The sequence below is a fragment of the Chenopodium quinoa genome, unplaced genomic scaffold (genome assembly GCF_001683475.1).
Source record: "Chenopodium quinoa cultivar QQ74 unplaced genomic scaffold, ASM168347v1, whole genome shotgun sequence".
Taxonomy (NCBI): Eukaryota; Viridiplantae; Streptophyta; class Magnoliopsida; order Caryophyllales; family Amaranthaceae; genus Chenopodium; species Chenopodium quinoa.
The window spans coordinates 2,627,153-2,646,352 of record NW_018743050.1 but is presented as its reverse complement, the minus strand read 5'-3'; the positions used below and the strand labels follow the sequence as shown (position 1 = coordinate 2,646,352).

General features: G+C 31.9%; 1 protein-coding gene across 1 annotated transcript; it reads left to right on the top strand.

Annotated features, from left to right (window-relative positions):
• Positions 1 to 13,979: 13,979 nt before the first annotated feature.
• LOC110730791 (protein FAR1-RELATED SEQUENCE 5-like) lies at positions 13,980 to 16,962 on the top strand. Its single transcript, XM_021910614.1, has 3 exons — positions 13,980 to 14,142; positions 15,160 to 15,628; positions 15,825 to 16,962. Exons 1-3 carry the CDS (start codon positions 13,980 to 13,982, stop codon positions 16,960 to 16,962), a joined length of 1,770 nt encoding a protein of 589 aa, XP_021766306.1.
• Positions 16,963 to 19,200: the final 2,238 nt, after the last annotated feature.

Here is a 19,200-nt window from a genome sequence, read left to right as displayed (position 1 = left end):
AAACCTATTTAATCTATGTTGGTTGAATATTAATGCACAAATAAATCTATTATTGGCAATCACTTGAATTATGATCAAATTAACCCTAAATAAGATTAATAATTATCTTATTAAGCGTGATTACAAGTACCAATTCCCTCGTGCATAAAAGGCGTGATCAAACAATAACAATAAATATCATATCAAGCAACATAATAACAATTATAATTAAAATAATCATAGTCATAATAATAATAATAATTAAAATAATCATATTAAAGCATATTAATAGCAAGATCCTAGGCATGATACTAACAAGATTAATAACAAACCCTAGCATGTCACTAAACAATAATGATCAAAGCTTTAGCCCTAACATACATGATACTAACATGAATATTAAGAAGAGAATAGGAATCATCATAATAATCATAATTGTCATATTTGATAATAGAAATTATAGTTATTACCCTAAACATGATACTAGGAATCATTAAAACATCCTAACATGACACTAGGAATCAAAATAACAATTTAGATATAATTTCTAAATCATAATATCAATAAAAGCAATTAAAGCACTTACTTGGATGCCTCGTACCTGTTTCTAATAAAAAAAATACACACGTTAGTAACTTCAAGGAAAATATAAAATAAACAATTAAATTAAATAATTGAAATAGAGATTTGGGACCAAACCCTCAGAAATTAAAACCTTTCACGTCTAGGGCGAAGGCAACTTCGAACTTGGCTAGGTGTTTCTATATCTTGTGAATGTGAAATTTTGTATGAGAGAAGGCTAGTTTAGAAGAGAGATAGAGAGAGAGAAAGTCTTGAAAACTAGAGAGAATTAGATAGTTGATGGAAATTGATAATTGTTGATTGAAAACGGAGGTTTTAGGAGGCTATTTATGGAGAAAATCAGCCGGACGGATAGAAAAACAAATCAGAGTTTCGAAAACAATAAAACACTATTGGCGCCAGACGCCAGACAATAGCGTCAGGCGCTACAACTAGCGCTAGACGCCAAGCCTTAGCGCCAGACACTAATGCTGTTGTAATACCCCGTATTTTCATACGTATGTTCCTAATTAATTAATTAAGAATTATTTTATAAAAAGGGTATTTTAGTAAATTTATTATTTGAAGCCAAAATAATATTTGAATTTTGGCGCCAAAAGTATTTTGAAAGCTAATCATTATTTTGGATAAGATTTATTATACATTTATCCTATTTTAAAAATCGGATTATTTATATATTTCGGATATTTTAATTAAGGCAAAAGCTATATTTTATTATTATTTTAATAGGTCCAAAAATCCCAATTAATTAGCTAATAATTTCGAATTTTTGTATGTGAAAATATGATTTTTATTTAGTTAAATTATTTGGTGAATATTTGGTATTTTATTATTTAATTATTTATTACAATAAATATTATTTACACAATTATTTTTAATTCCTTAAAACTAGCAAAATATATTCCTAAATACTAAATAGGAGGGCCGAAAATATGAGTTTATGAAATCTCAAAAAATTTCGGCCATCCCATGAAGATTTTGGGAAAATATTTTGGTAATTTGTATTTTTAATTATCTTCTTAAAATCTCCTATTTTCCATAATTCTAATTCTCCATCTTTTTGATATCCAATCATTATATTTTCTTTTCATTCATTCTTCTTAATTATTCCCCAAGTAATTCCAATTTCCTTAATATTTTCATGACATACATACCTTCCATATTCAATTATACACAATCCCTTCAAATATCAAAACTTTCCTTAAATCTTTGCTCACTTCTCCAAGTAATCTCTTAAACCCTAATTACCATAATTCATGCTCATACTAGCCTATATATACCCCTTCATACCTCTCACATTCTTCACACCAATTCTCTTCTTTTCTTCTCCTCAATTTTACACAAATCATCCCGTTCATCTTTGAAGCCAATTTTCGGGCACTTTTGATCAGTTTTTGGGGTATTGATGTTTCACAGAAAGTTGTTTCTCTCGAAAAGTCCTTGAGGTTAGGCTCAAGAATCACCCAATTTAGAGCTATATAGAAGGAGTTATAGCCTCTGAAAGTTCTGCCTATTATTTCCTGCGCAAATCCAATTCTTTTCTTCTCCTTTTCTCTTATTCAATTATTATTATTATTATTATTATTATTATTATTATTATTATTATTATTATTATTATTATTAGAGATTAATATGAAATTATTATGAGTAGTTTTAATTAGGAAAATTTGGATTTTGGTACCTCGAAAATGGGGGTAATTGAATTTTAGTACTCATCTAAAATTTTATTTTAAATTAATACTTCAAAAATGACTAAACTATAGATATCAGTACCTCCGTTAGCATTCTGTCAACTTTGCCGTTAGTGGGTCCCATTATCTAATTATTTAATAATTTAATTTATTAAAAAAAAAAGAAAAAACATTTAATTAAAAAAAAACTTAAAAAATAATTAAAAAAACTTAAAAATAAAAAAATAAAAAAACTTAAAAAAATAAAAAAAAACTTAAAAAAAAAAGCCCAACCCTGCCTCCCCGCCACCCACCCCTGCCTCCCCGCCACCCACCCTGCCTCCCGCGCCGACGCCACCCCCCCACCCAGCCTGCCTCCCCGCGACGACGCCACCCCCTAACCAGCCTTGCCTCCCCGCGACGACACCACCCCCCACCCACCTGAAAACCACCACATCGAAAACCCCCTCCCTTTCCCGTCGCTGATTTCCCTCCTCTTTCTCACTCTTGGCTGCCTCGAGGTTCCCGAAAACCACCACATCACCCCTTCCCCCTTTCCCCCAAATCAATTTTTAGGGTTTTAGGGTTAAATTTTTCGGTTTGTGGGTGGCGGGTTACGGGGTTCGTGGGTGGTAAGGTGGTGGGTTTCTGGGTTCGTGGGTTGTGGGTTGTGGGTGGTGGGTTTAGGGGTTCGTGGGTGGTCGGATTGTGGGTTTTGGGGGTTCTTCGGTGGTGGGGTGTGGTGGGTTTCAGGGTTCGTGGGTGGTGGGTTCTTGGGGTTCTTGGGTTTCTGGGTTCGGGGTTCATGCCTGGCCGCGGCGCAGCTGCTGTGGCTGGGCTTCGTGCCTGGCCGCGGTGGCAACAGCTGTGGCTGGGCTTCGTGGGTTTTTTTTTTTATTTTATTAGTTTTTTTTTTTTTAATTTTAAAAATGTTTTTTCTTTTTTTTTAATAATTTAAATTATTAAATTATTAGATAATGGACCCCACTAACGGAAAACTTAACGGAACATGGACGGAGGTACCAAAACCTATAAAGTTACACTTTTGGAGGTATTAATTTAAAATAAAATTTTAGATGGGTACTAAAATTCAATTACCCCTATATTCGAGGTACCAAAATTCAAATTTTCCTTTTAATTATATAAAATCAGATTTTAATAATGTTCATGTTGAATTAATTTAAGAGGTTCATGTACATATAGTTGGGAGGGTTTAATTTAATTATTTGTTAACCTTATATTGATTAAGGTTATATTTATTTGTAGGGTGTTTTTGATCAAGCTACTTGAGAGTTCTTTTGAAGTGTTGTTGGCTAAGCGAAGATCAAGGTACATTAGGTGGCTAGATACCTTGAAAGTGATCGATTTGAATAACATGTTTGAATGATTTATGTTGCTTGAATTAAATTGAATTGAATTATGGTTTATGAATTAAAAGTATGTTTAAAGGATTGGTCTTAATAATTAAATTGGAGTATTGATTTTTATAACATGTTTTGATTAATTAATTTATTATTCATGTTTAAAAAGGATTGATTTTAAAAGCATGTTGAATTTATTAAAAGAAGTTTGAATTATTATTATTAAAGGTTGAATTATTGGATTTAAAAGAGGATTTATTGAATCATGGATTTATTATTATTTATGCTTTATAAGCATGTTGGTAATCCCACTATGCGGATTTGGTTTATTGATAAGGCCTTGGAGTTTACATGACCGGGTCTTTCCTCAAGAATAGCTTTGGGGGGTGTGCACACTTGGGAGAGGATCCGGTTTTAATATGAGGAATTGATTTTTTTTAGGAAAAATACACTTTAATAATCCTAAGTATGGGCGATTTACCTATAATAGTCCCAACTAACGATTATTCTACAATAATCCTAACTATTAGGTCAGTTTTCCTCTAGCAGTCCCAAACCGGTCAACATTAGTCAACAACCTATTATTGTAGGTTATTTGACACGTGTCAGCGTGTGAGTGGTTCCAAAAAAAAAAATTTAAAAAAAAAAAAAAAAAAAACCAAAATAATAATTCTGGCAGCCAACCCAAACCACCACCTCCACCTCCTGCCGCCCAACTCTAAAACACCACCTTCTCCAGCCACCCAAGCCGGAAACAACTCCCACGACCAGCCGCACTCCCGAAATCGACCAAAAAACCTAAATCGCACCACCAGCACTTACCCCCGAAACCCTTGCCCGTGAAACCACCAATAGCCCCCCTTGAAACCACCACCAGCCGCACCACAACCCCCTCGTGAAACCACCACCAGCCGCACCCCCGAAACCTTGCCCGTGAAACCACTAGCAACCCGAAATCGCACCAAAATAATCGAGATTAATGCTGAGAAAGTCCCCCAAATTCGTCTGAAATCGGAAGGATCAAGAGGCGAGCAATTAGTGGTTGGTGTGGGGGTGGACCGTGGCTGGTGGTTTTAGGGGTTGGGAGGGTCGTTGGTGCCTTGGTAGGGCGGGTCTGCGATTTTGGGTGACTGGTGGTTTTTGAGGTTGGAGGAGGAAGAAGGAAGGGGAGTGGTAGAAGCAGTGTGAGACTGCGATTAGTCGTCGGAAGGGGCAGGCGATGGTGGACGGCGGCGGAGCCGCGGTGTTGGGAGATGAATTAGGGTGGAGCTGCCATGGCCTAGGGTTTCGTGGTGGGTGTAAGGTGGTTGAAGGGAGGAGGGGTGGCTGGGATTATTTTTGATATTTTTATTTTATTTTTTTTGTAAAATAAGCCAATCATATGTTGACATGTGGCGTTTAAAAAAGAAAAAAAAAAGTTTACCATTTCAACAGGTAACCGGTTTTTGGGACTATTGGAGGAAAAATGGGTGCATAGTTAGGATTATTGTAGAATAATCGTTAGTTGGGACTATTGTAGGTAAATCGCCAATAGTTGGGATTATCAAAGTGTATTTTTCCTTTTTTTAAAATAATTGGAATTGGTTTTATTGATTATTAGTTTTGTGCCCCGTGCGATGCTCGGGTTGTTTATGGACTTTTAAGATAAAATGAATTATAATTTAATTGGATTGAAAATAGAATTCTAAATTAACTTTTTTTTGCTACAAAGTCTATCTATATTTATCCAACGTGGTACGACACTTGGTGAAAAGTTAAAACGCTATGTGATGTTGTTTTGTGGCTTAATTATAAATTTATTATTTGGTATTTTATCGAAAATAAAACTCTAAACTAACCATCTTATTCTAAAATTCTATCCTAATTTGATTGAAAATGGAATTTTTAACTAAATTTTTTTATCTTATGAAGTCTATTTAAATCTATCCAAGGTGGCGCGACACTTGGCGAAAAGTTGAAAAATTATAAATTTATTATTTGATATTTTATCGAAAATAAAACTCTAAACTAACCATCTTATTCTACAGTTTTATCCTAATTTGATTGAAAATGGAATTTTTAACTAACTTTTTTGTTTCCTTATGAAGTCTATTTAAATTTATCCAAGGTGGCGTGACACTTGGCGAAAAGTTGGAATGTCAAGTGTCGCTATTTCATGACATGGCTAAAAGTTTAGCTTTATATATTAGTTATATGATTGATATTGGAATTATTGAGAATTGGTTTTACACCATGAGTTTGGTATTATTGGATTATTTATTGGAAATTGATTTTAAAGCATGTTTGCGAATAAATTGAGTTTAATTATATTGCACTTATCGTACTTAGCATATTTTGCTAACTCGTACTTCTTATTTGTTTTGGTTCGCCCTGTTTACCGTAATGGTAAGCAGTGTTGCTTATTTTCAGGTTGGAGTCAATAAATGATGCATTGGAGTCCCGGGATTGGTTTTCACTAAATTAGGAATTTGGTCTTGTATCTATTTTGAGTACTCATAACATTGGTTACTATTATGGTTATTATTAATAAAGAAGAGTATTTAAGTTTTCGCTGCAAAGTATTGTTATTTTTAGTAAGTTGAGTAGCCTTGCGTAATCACGCGACGGTAATACGCCTAAGTCTATCTCTACGGTACAATTATACGGATAATACTAGTATTTCCGTAGAGGGAGATTTGGGGGTGTTACAGCTGTCGTTAGGCGCTAAAAATAGTTTTCACGCGTTTTCTTAATTTTGATAAAACTTAGCCATACAGAAGGGCAAAATCGTATTTTCCTTAAAAACACTTCTTTTATTCTGATTAAAACTTTAAAAAGCCAACCAAAGTCAATTTATCAATGCTAATTAAATTAGGAATGAAAAGAACCTTTTAGAAGAATCTAGAAAACTAAAATCAATTCTAATTGCATTAGGAATGATAAATCGATATTAGGCCCTCCTCTAGATCATGGGGCCGCACATAAATGTCAAATCGGGCCCAGTTTAGTAATTTGGCCATAATTTCCTCATTATTCATCGGAATTGGGCTTATAATATATCGTTGGAAAGCTCTTTTCGAACACCACCCAAATATACCATTACTGGACTCTTATCATGGACCAAACTAAACTGGAATGCACATTTTCTATAAATAGGGTAAGAAAAGAAATATTTTCAAAAACAGAAAGAAGAAATATTTTAATAAAAACATCTTCATCACTAGACTTTTGACACTTTCGCTTTATTCGATAATCAAATGACGTGAAAGGTATTCATCACTAGGTTTGGTTTTGGGGAGACACAAATGGGTGTTTACACTTATCAAGTACTAAAAGATGATAACTCCTTAATTAAAGTGAAATAAAAGAGACTAAGTGATATTTTTTTGAAATTTTGAGATATTAAAAGAATTTAGTGTAAAATAAAGCTAATGAACTTTTTTTTTTATTTTTGATTATAGAAAATAAACTTGAAGAATTAAACTAAATCTTGTAAATAGACTTTTTTTTTTGGTTTTAGTATAGAATAGGATACTTGAACAATTAAAATAATTTATAACAAAGATGAAAATAACAACAATACATGAACTTAAAATATTTTTTTTGTGTTTTTTTCATAGGAATTAAAGATAGTAACAATACTTAAATAAAATAACAACTTAATTATATGATGCTTTTATAAGCTAATGACTTAAAAATAAAGCTAAATTAGAGAGATTTTAACTAAAACAAAAGATTAGAGGAGAATTTTTAGATAGAATTTTTAGAGAGAGAACTAGTAGGAAAATTTTGGCGTCCTAAAATGAGAAAATTAGAGGGGTATTTATAGGAAAATAAAGGGGTTAATTTGTAAATAAAAAAAGTAAATAAATTATAATTTAAGGATTTAAATGGTAAATTTCAAGATTTTGGTAATAATGAGAATCTTGATATTAAATTCTTTTGTTTTATATGTAACAAACTACTTAATCCATTTTGCATCACCTAAACTAATAAAATAAAGAAAACCGTAATCAAATCAAACTCTAATATTCATATAATAAAAAGCTTCTAAACTGCCAAAGAAAATATATAACCAAGTCACGTACAATTACAAAATACTCACGCGGTATATGTATGGCAGAGTGCTTAAATTTATTTAGTGACTACTATGCTCACCAAGGTACTAAAACAACACTTATAAAATAAATATTTCCCTAAGATGTTAGCTCTAACAGTTACGCAAAGATATTAGGTTACAATACTAGTAGGGGTGGACAAAATTTTTTCAGAGCTTATAAAAAATAAAAATAAAAAAATAACCCTTGCCCTTATTAGACAGTACATATAAATTTATCCAAGAACATCTAACCATACGACAAAATCTTATATGTACGAGCATGACAAACAATGACCCTTACTAAGTAAAGTAATGTAAATCATATAAAGTTATATAAAAATTAACGTGGTCAGAGTAAAAACATACTATGTAAAACAATGTAACAAAAAGGTTGACATGGTAAAGAGTAATAATTATTAAGTTGTTAAGTCATACGACATAATGTTCACGTGGTTAAGAGTAATATATATCCCTTAACCAAGCGACTTCCTTTTAAAAAAAAAAAAATTAGAACTCTTATCCTAACTTACTCTATTAAAACAAAAATTTATACTTATCACGGTTGTATAAAAAAAATAACATTTACACAATTAGTTATTGCTTGAGACAGGAAGTAAATCATTTCTGTCAAAAGACAAGATCCCTAATTCAAGCTTCATCCTCATGGAGATATAAAAAGCTAAAGTGCCTTGTGTGATCATCCTTGGAGAATAACAACAAGAACAACCACTGTTGATAACAAGAAACACTATTCAGAGCATTACTTGCCATACAACACATTTCGTGGCTTTCCATAAATCACTCACGTCCATACTCTCACCATGCTCTTAAATTATTAGTGGAGATAGTCAATCTGGAATTTACTGGTTCGGATATAAATTGAGGGAAAAACAAAATCATCTTAGCATGTGGCTCATAGTAGTAAAAAGTGTACACCAAAAGGGCTCTTTTAATATTACAATGTATAGTACTTTTATATAGGTAGGGCAAACTTATTGCAGGAAAGGGTATTTTTCATTTCCCTACCTTGGTTGGGCATGAATTTTTGGAGTATTGGACTTTATAGGTAAGATGACCATATAATGGAGTGTTACACAAATCGTAAATATCACTAAAAAAAAAAGTACTCTAACACTCTAAATGAACATACGAATATACTTATCATACTCTAAAGGAGTAAACAATGCTTGGTTATACAGAAAATGACACATTCTCCTAGTGAGACAAAAAATATTGTACTTTATACTATACGATTATTATACATATACGTATAAAAATGCAATATAAAATACCTACTTTTACTATAAAAAAAAAATTACCTTATCCAAAATCTCCACTCACCACTTAGCTCTATCTTCTTCCATCTCCCTCCTTACCCGAAAAAACCAAACAAAAACCACCATTAATTTCGGCCACATGTTTCAAGCAAGATAACCAAGAAGATCAGGCTGTCTTTACTTTTGAGAAAGACATAAGGATGATACGGGTGTACTTCATGTACATTGTGGGGCTAGTGGTCCTCCTAATGGCTGCATTAATTTACTTGCTAATCCTCAAGTAAAGCCCGAAAATTACTTCTGTGGAGTAGGGTAAAAATGCATGTGGTGTTAGCTGTACTTCAATATCAGTGGCGGATCCAGGAATTCTAACTAGAGGTAGCATAGAATAATAAGGGGAAAAAAAATTAAAAAAAAACTCTATATTATATACCAGTATTATCATTAGCCTTTACATTTTAAAAATTCATTTTTGTAGATGAATTTTCATTTAACGAATATGGAATAAATTATATTCCATTTATGACAATGATCAAATTAAAAAGTATTTCATAGGTTTAATAGTATATTTTTGTATGTATTCCTCCAAATTTACTATTCAAAAATAAATATAAAACTATAAAATTATTTTATTTATATAAATTATTGATTTACTCAAATTAAACTAAATAGTAAATATATTAATTACTTACCAATTAAATATGTGCATTGAAATGTGCAACAAAAATGGGAAGAAGTTTTATCAAAGAAGGAGTTTTTAAGGATAATATTTTATTATTATTATATTTGGTATTACGTACGGTGATTAAAATTATTAAAGTATAAGTATATATATTTCATAATTTAAAATTTTAAGATTCTACTAATTTGTGAGTTTTTGTAACTTAAATGAGACTTTTTACAACAATTATATTATGTACAAATATAGCTATAGTTAATTTGTTTCAAAAAAAATAAAAAATCTAAGAGATCTGTTTATATAAAACAGATCTCTATTCTTGTAACAAGGAAATAAATAAATAAAAAAAAAGATTGAACCTAAGAGACCTGTTTTATATAAACATATCTCTTAAGGAAATCATAAAAAGAAAAGTTTAGAACCTAGCTAAGAGACCTGTTTTGTATAACATGTCTCTCTTTTTTTTTTAATTTTTTTTTAACTTGGAAAGAAGCGGGATTCTTGGCTTTTGTTATAGAAAACTCTAAGAGACCAGTTATATAAGATAACAAGTCTCTTTGAACTTTTTCCCTTTTTTTTCCAGGGGTAGCATATGCTACCCTTTGTGCCTTAGTATATCCGCCACTGTTCAATATTTTGTAATTTATTAGCTTAGAAGTACACATTGTAACATGTATTTGGGAAATTATGAATAAATATCATTATTATTACTCGTTTCTTCGTTTTAAATAATAAAAAAAACGTCATTTAGTTATAAAAATATTTGGCAAAATAATAGTAATTATTTGTAAAAACAATAACTATAATAATAAAAGATAATAATAGTGATAATTACAAAAGTGGTATCAAAATTTGGTGTCTACAGTCACAAAGAAGATCGTTGTTGGGATAAACAAAAAGACGCGCAAGGTGGTAAACAAAGCAACTATGCTCAAAAGGTTGAAGAAGAAGAGAGCAAGCTTTTCTAAAGTCGAGTCAAAAGTGTAGTTACGAGTCGTGTTGAGATTAAAGTGTCAAGTTAAAGTCGTGTTTGCATGTTCGTGGTCATGGTTGTTTGTATCTTGGTAGTCCGTAGTTAAGTTCAGTAAGTTTGAATCAAGGGGGTGCGTTGGGATATTGATTCAAACGTTAGTTTGTTAGTCAATGTATGGCACACTTAGTGGCTAAGTATTAGGATTACTTGATTTTAATATTTATATTTTTATTAGAATTATTTATGTCCTCATTGGCCAATCAAAATTCATAAAAATTTCAATTTTCTATTGTCAAAACTAGTGTCAAAACCAAACAAATTAAGGAATTTCATGAAGGAAACATTTTTTTTTTTCATGAATTACAGCTTCAGTTCTCATGTGAACTAAACAAAACTAGCATGTTTAGGGGATAAAAGAGGGGAAGAATAGGGATAGGGATTTTGGGAAAGAAATATAATAATTCATATGCTTGTTTAAAGGGATAGGTATTTAAGAAGGGATGATAGAAAGATTAACCCTCCCTTTATCCCTCTATTTCTATACTTAGACGGGATGTTTGGGCATCTGAGAGTGAGAATGAGAATGTGGGGAATGTAAAATGGAAGTAGGAATGAGAATTGGTAAGTAGGAAATTTATTAAATATTGTAAATCTCTTATTTGACGTATAAGTCAGGTTAAATTAGGATTAAAGGCCAAATTATTATTATCCTTATGAGGCGTTTGGTTTGAGGGATGAGATTAGGTAGGATAAGAAGGTGGAATTTATAGGTGGAATAAGGGTATAAATATTACAAAGTATATTTCATTGTTAGGTATGGGTTGAGATTAGAATGAAATGAGGGATAACTAACTAAAATACATAATTACCCTTCTATCCTTTCTTTACTCTCTTCTTCTTTAACTTGCATTAAGAATAGAAAACGTCTTGTATATCCATTTAATTTAATCTCCATCCCTTAGACCTTGGGGTGAGCATAGGATGGGTACTCGTACGGTTCGGGTAACTGATAACCAATATCACTAAAAATGATTTCCATAAATCGAACTAATAATTCGAGTACCTAGAATTCAGGTACTTGGATTTTCGGATCGATAAATGGGTACCCAATAAAATATCCAATAATGATAATCAAACTAAATAATGTAGTTATTATAATATAATTTAACAATAATTAACAACAATACCACGTGATTTTGATCAAATTATTAATAATATTACTAATAATTGATATTATAAAGTGATTATGAAGTAAAGTAAGAGTTTAGATTTTGGAAAAATAGATTTAAGTAGGAAAAAAAAAGCAAAAAATTGCTTATAGGATCTGGTTGGGTAACCGTTAATTTTAAAATGATACAGAATAACCATACCCGATAACAAATTATCGGAGCGGGTACTTGAACCATTATGGTTATCGAATCGGGTACCCTAATTTTTGGAACGGTTATGGATTGGTTTTTTCGATAGTTTTGCTTAGCTCTACTGATACCATAACTCCCTTTTTTATCTCCATCCTAACTCTGGAAACCTCCTCATTACACCATCACTCTAAACAAACAAAAGGCTTTCAAATCCTTCCTCTTTATCTTTATCCCTCTAAACAAACAAGTTGTTATAGTTTTAAATTTTGAATATGATATGCGTCATTAAGTTAAGGGAAGTTATGCCTTTTACTTAGTTAGAAAATTTCCATCAACATTTTATTACCTACTCCCTAGGTAATAATGAAATGGTGGGAATATAAGGTAAATAATTTCAAGCTTATTCCACTCTCTAATCTAATTCCCATCCTATAAACATGAGTTTATGGAGATTGGGGATTAATTATCCTATTCCTACCTCATAAAAGTCAAAATCCTACATATCAAACACCTCCATAGGGGTTGGTATAAGAGGGAGGGATGAAGATTATAATTGAAAAGCCCCTCTTAATAAAAAGAAAAAAAAAAGTAGAAGAATAATGTTAGTAAGGATTAGAGCTGGGCATGGGCCCAACACGAAATTGCACAACACAGCATGAGCACGCTAGCGGCACGGCATGACACGATAACCGAGGAATGGGTCGTGCCGTGAACACAATTTCGAAAATTCGGCACGGGCACGACACGAACTCGCGGGCGACATGGTACTTTGGCCCTCCAACATGGCACATGGCATAGCCCAACACGATATGCGACACGAGACACGACATTACCCGTACAAAACAGCTACTCTTTTGCTGCTTTAAACAAATTAATAATAAAAATAACATAAATAATAAAGAAGTATCATAAAAAAAAGAATAATAAAATGAACAATAATAATATAATAATAAAATAACATAAACATAAATCAATAAAATTATTTAAATAGTAAGTTGTTCAAAAAAATACTCGCTAGACACGGTGACCGGCCCGACACTGCACGCCAGACACGTGTGTCATGCCGTGCAGTGGGTCGGGGTGCGTCAAATAGTGGCCCGACACGGCGTAACCCGCCAAAATTCAGCATGACACAAGCCACCACTAAGCACGACGAGGCACTCAGGCACGAGATGCCCACCTCTAGATAGGATACATTGTAACTTTGTTATACTACGCTTATTTCTATCTTATTTATGACTTATACTCTCCTCTAAGTTTTTTAGTGTCCATTGGAACTTGGCAGTTGGCACACATACCGATGCAAAACTTTAACCAATAATATCTTTAATTATCAATAAGTATAAATTATAACGATTGAATACTACTCGATAATCTATACATAGAGATGATTCCAACAAATACTAACAAGATTATATTATTACTTACGTATAATTCACAAACATTGATCAAAATAAGTCAAGTGAATAGTGCAAAAAGCCACAATAAAGCACTTTAAAAACGGAGGGAGTAGCAAATAAAGGATATACAGTAAGGGGCTAAGGGCCTGTTCTCTTCAGCCTAGTTCACCTTCAATCAGTTCAGTTCATTTCAACTTAGTTAATTTCAATAAATCAGAATACTTTAGCTTTATCCTGTCCTATCTTATCCTATCATGTCTTTATCCTATCCTCTTATCTTTCATAGTAAGTATTATTGTCCCTCACACTAAAAATTCTTGGGTGGACCTGGTCCACAATAAATTTATTGTGGACCTTAGGGACTCATGTGCCACATACCACTGAACAGCCCATCTCCTACTAACTTATTTCACAGCCCAGTTCACTAACTTATTTCACAAGCCATTTCTTCTGCCACAACCTACTAATTTCCTTCCAGTTCGACGCCATTAACAACTAAAATAGAGCTCGAATTTTCATCTCTCTCCTTCTAATTCTACGCAATTCTAGGTTTTATTTTCTACTTAATCAATCAATTTCTTCAAATTTCATGGAGAATTCTTCTATACAATCAATTGAAATGGATCTAAATCGAAGTATACAGGACACTATAGAAAACTTCGATATTAATGTCATCAATTTCGATCTGAATGAAGCTGTTGAAGATGAAGAACAAGCTATTATTGAAGTTGAGGATGATAATGAAGTTCATGACGAAAATCAATTTCTAATGAAACCTCAAGGTATTATACGATATATTTATATGCAATTCATATTAGAATTTGATAATGTGAATTAAGCGATAATGCAATTGTTTGATTTGAAGATTAAATTAGACATTTAGGTTTTAATTTGATAATTTGAATTAGGCGATTATATTATGCAATTGTGAATTAAGCGATTATGCATATTTAATTTATGTTGATTGAAAATTAAGTAATTATGCGTAATTTATGTTTATTGAATTATGCGTAATTGTGAATTAAGCAGTTATGCGTAATTGTGAAAGTTAAGCGATTAAGTGTAATTGATGTTGATTGAAAATTAAGCGATTATGCATAATTAAGCAACTTTTAAGTAATATAGTTGCCTTTAGTAATAGTATAGTAATCTATTTTTAAAAATAAATACATTGTACTTATATGATGCTTGTTAAAGCTTTTCTGACATGCAAAGCCACTTTTAAGTAACATAGTTGCCTTTAGTGATAGTATAGTGATCTATTTTTTAAAAAACAGGTGCAAGTAATAACGATGAGATTAGTGGTTGGTTAGTAGGAGAAACTCGAGCAACACTTGCGGAAATACATGAATTGTATTGTCAACATGCTGCTGCAGTTGGTTTTAGTGTTAGAAAAGCAAAACAAACAAGCAAAATTGGAACTAAAGATATCATCACCAAAAATTTCTTTGTATGTTCTGCAACAGGATTAAGAAATTCTGGTAAAAAAAAAGGAAAAAATTGCAGAAGAACTCTTGACAGAGGAAAGTTCTTCAGTTAAAAAAAAAACAAGACAAAGTAGGAGAGTTCCAATAACAAGGACAAACTGTAATGCTTTGATAATAGCAAAATTGAATGAGGAAGGGCAATTTGAGATAGTTCAGCATGTGTTGGTGCACAATCATCCACTCACTAGACCACAATGGAACCATTTCCACCGTTCAGAGCGTGCAATGACTGGAATTAAAGGGCAAGTAATTGAGGCCATGCAAGAATCTGGACTAAGACCTATGGAATCCTTTAATTACATGTCAATGAAGATGGTGGAGAAAATGCTATTGGTCATACAGTGAAAGACCACGTGAATTATTGTTATAAACTGAAAATAAAGGCCATTGAAGGAGGAGATTCTCAAGTAGTTTGTGACAAACTACAGGAAGCTTATTCTGAGGACCCTAACTTCTTTTTCAGAGTAAGGTTGGATTCAGATGGAAGGGTTTGTAACTTGTTTTGGAGGGATTCCATGATGCTTGAAGATTATAAAATATATGGGGATGTCACTGTATTTGACACCACATATAGGACTAATCGTTACAACCTCATCTGTGCACCCTTTGTAGGAATAAACAACCACTGGAAGAACACTATGTTTGCTTGTTCTTTTATTGGAGACGAGACCACAGATTCATTTGTGTGGTTATTTGAGACCTTCAAAAAGGCAATGGGTGGTAAATGTCCTGTATCACTGTTTACAGACCAAGATGCAGCCATGCAGCAGCAATACCAAAGGTAATTTCTAATTTTGAAGGAACTTTTTGAATACCACTACATCTAAATATGTTTGTACTAAAATTATATAGTTACCTATATTTTAAATGCAATAACCAATTTTGAAACTATAGTAACTGTATAAAAATGTGCAGGTATTTCCAAATACTAGACATAGATTATGTCTATGGCACTTGATTCAAAATGCTGTAACAAGATTTGGAGTTTTGAAGAGTGATGATACATTCAAAGCTGCTTTCATGAAATGCTTGAGTGGTTGTATTAATGAAGCTCAGTTTGAAGTATGTTGGGATTCAATGATGACAAAGTACAAACTGAAAAACAATAGTTGGTTCAAAAGGTTATACTCACTGAAGCACAAGTGGTCAACAGCTCTAAGTAAGGACTTTTTCTCCGCGGGAATCTTGTCATCACAGAGAAGTGAGAGCACAAATCATGCAGTGGGATTCAAAGCAAACAAGAAAACAAGTTTGACAGAATTCTACAACATATTTCAGAAGACAGTGAAGACTTGGAGAAGGAATGAGTATTTTTATGAGTTCAATAGCATAAAATCAATTCCTACTTCAAGCTATCCAATGTCTGCCTTACTAAAACATGCTGCTGAGGTTTATACACATACATTATTCAGGGACTTTGAAGAAGAATTCAACCTAGCCATTGGATCTCAAACTAAACTGCTATTCATTAATGGAGACAAAATGGTTTACCAAGTGTACCTTGAAGGCAGAGATGGCACAACTCAAGCAGTAACTTATGATCCTGTTAACCAAACAATTCAATGTCCATGCAAGAATTTTGAAGAGTCAGGTTGGTTATGCTTCCATAGCCTTAGAATCTTACACATGCATTCTGTTGAAAAAATCCCAGAGCAATACATATCTATCAGGTGGACTAAAGTGGCTAAGGATAAAGTTTGGGAGAGTATTGAGGCAGAGCAAAGGAAGAAGGGGACATTAAACAACTTCACACCCTGGCGGCTACACATGGTGAGGAAGTATTATAGTTTAATCCTTAAGAGCCACAAGTTTGAAAAAGCAAGGAAAGTGTTAGAAGAAAGATATGCAAAAGATTCAAGTGCAATTGATGAGATTATTTCTGCTATGAAGTCAACTGACAACCATTCTGAGAACACTACAGGTGTAGAAAAGAATTCAGAAACAACTTCATCTAATGTGGTTCAAGTACTAGACCCAGCTCGTGCAAAAACTAAAGGAGGTCAATCAAATAAAAGGATTCCAGGAAGCTATGACTACATGAAAAAGGGGAAGAGGAGGAAACATAGAGAATTTGGTGCCAAAACACCAAATATTAATAATAAGTATATGCTTTGATAGTTTTAAGACACCAAATATTAATATTTTTTATCATAGTAACCTGAATTGTTACATGGTTACCTTTTATTTGTAATTTCATTCCTGGAAACTTTATATCTTTTAAATACTTATATAGTTTCTTTTTTTTAAGATATAGTGTCTTTTTTTATGACATAGTGTCTTTTATGATTGACATAGTGTCCTTTGTTATAGTATTATGTCTTTTGATTTGATCTTATATTGTACTTATTGCTTTTTAAAGAAACAAGGAATAAAGCACATGAGTACTGTAATACCTTATACACAAACCTTTTTTCTCTAAACTTGTTGTTAATTGGTAGTTTGCGGTCCTACACAGAAGGCTCCTTTTAGTTGTTAAAGCTGTTTCAATGTTTCCTGTGATCAACAGATAACAAATCAAGAAATTGAAATGCTTAAATCTTAAATACTGATTATTATGATATAGTATCTTTTATGATTAACATAGTAACCTTTAATTTTGAGATATATACTTCTTGGAATAGTAATATTTTTTTACAATATAGTGATCTTTATTTTAATATAGTAATCTTTATATAATACCCTTATATTGTTAGTTTATTACCATTAGTTAACATAGTCCATAATTTTGACTTAGTTACCTTTATATTTAGAATAGTAACCTTATTAATAAAATAGTGACTTTATTTTAACATATAGTGACCTATGATAATTACCATTAATTTAAAACATAGTCCTTATACTTTTGACACTATAAAATATTGAAAAGGAAGTAGCCTTTTTTTACCAAACAAAGACCTTGTAAATAATATAGTGACTTTATTTTAACATATAGTGACCTATGGTAATGAAGTGACATTTTAAACCAACTAAAGACCTTATAAATGATATAGTGACTTTATTTTAACATATAGTGATCTATGGTAAATGTGACCTTTTTGAACCAAACAAGGACCTTATAAATAATATAGTGACTTTATTTTAACATATAGTGACATAAGATAACAGAGATCTTTAATAATTGAATTAAACAAACAATATACCATTTTCATAATATATTGGCAGAAGCTTGTTTACACAAAATGAATATTTTTTCCATTCTTCATTCAATAACCTACACAAAAATTGAATGAATACTAATTAGCTATACATTCTTCAAAGTACGTTGCTTAGTTTAGAAAATTATGATAACAACTAAGTTTAAAAATCAGTTTCACAATGTTAAGCCTTTCCTTGCTTAGTTTCAGAAAATTATGATATCTTAAGCCTTTCCTTTCTTCTTCTTGTCTACAGTCTGCTTCTTCTTATTCTTCCTCTGCTCAATCTCTTTCTTCCTTCTTTCTTCAACCTCTTTTGAAAGACGCTGCCTATCAGGTTTGAATTCAACCACCTTACCAATTACATTTGATCTAGCTTCATTCATATCAGATAACAGTAAAGATGCAGCAATTTGAACCCGGAAAATCTTCCTATTTGAAGCCTAAAAAAATATATAATCGATATAAGATATTGTGATATTAATTAAAAGAAATAAAAGAAATAAGTTAAAAGGAATAGAATCATAACTGTTTTTAAAATTTCACATTTAAACTCATCAGCTTCATTGAATAAAAGCATACTCATCATAGTATAAACACCAGAATCTGAATTATCTTTGCTAGATCTCCAATTCAAAGTAGGAAACTCCAAAGCATAGTCAACCATAGCTCCAGATTGAGTAAGTCTTTGATCAAAGAAGGTACTGATCATATCACACTACCAAAAAATCATATAATCATATCACAGTCACATTTGTCCAAATCCTAATTACTAAAACTCACTGTAAAAACCTTTAGACAAGAATATAGTGAAAATATGGAAGAGTGAGAAAGTAATACCAAGAGACTAGATAACTTTTTGAAGAAGTTACGACCATTCTCATCATAATTCAGATTATCAATAAACTGAATTTTTCCTTGAGTCAAATTCACCACAAATAAGCAATAATGATTGCCACTTAGACAAGGTAAAAATATCTGCAACAAAGATATCATAATTAGCAATAAAAAAACAAAGTAGCCTCTACACTATTGCTTTGGCTAATGCTTCCCAGAAAATTAAAGGCAAAATGACCTATCACTTTATTTTCTGACATAAGCTCAATTATTAATAGTTCATCCTGACCAGGGAATAAATTTTGCTAGAAACAGTTGTTGGCTTTAAGTAGCCTCTACACTATTTAACAATCTGTCAATTAAGCAAGAATCGGAAGAAACG

Excerpts from the sequence above, each read along its gene's own strand:
- LOC110730791 (XM_021910614.1), top strand. The coding sequence starts at position 13,980 with ATGGATCTAAATCGAAGTATACAGGACACTATAGAAAACTTCGATATT. Across the intron at positions 14,143-15,159 it reads ATTTCTAATGAAACCTCAAG|ATGGTGGAGAAAATGCTATT; the intron begins GTATTATACGAT and ends ATGTCAATGAAG. Across the intron at positions 15,629-15,824 it reads ATGCAGCAGCAATACCAAAG|ATTTGGAGTTTTGAAGAGTG; the intron begins GTAATTTCTAAT and ends TGCTGTAACAAG.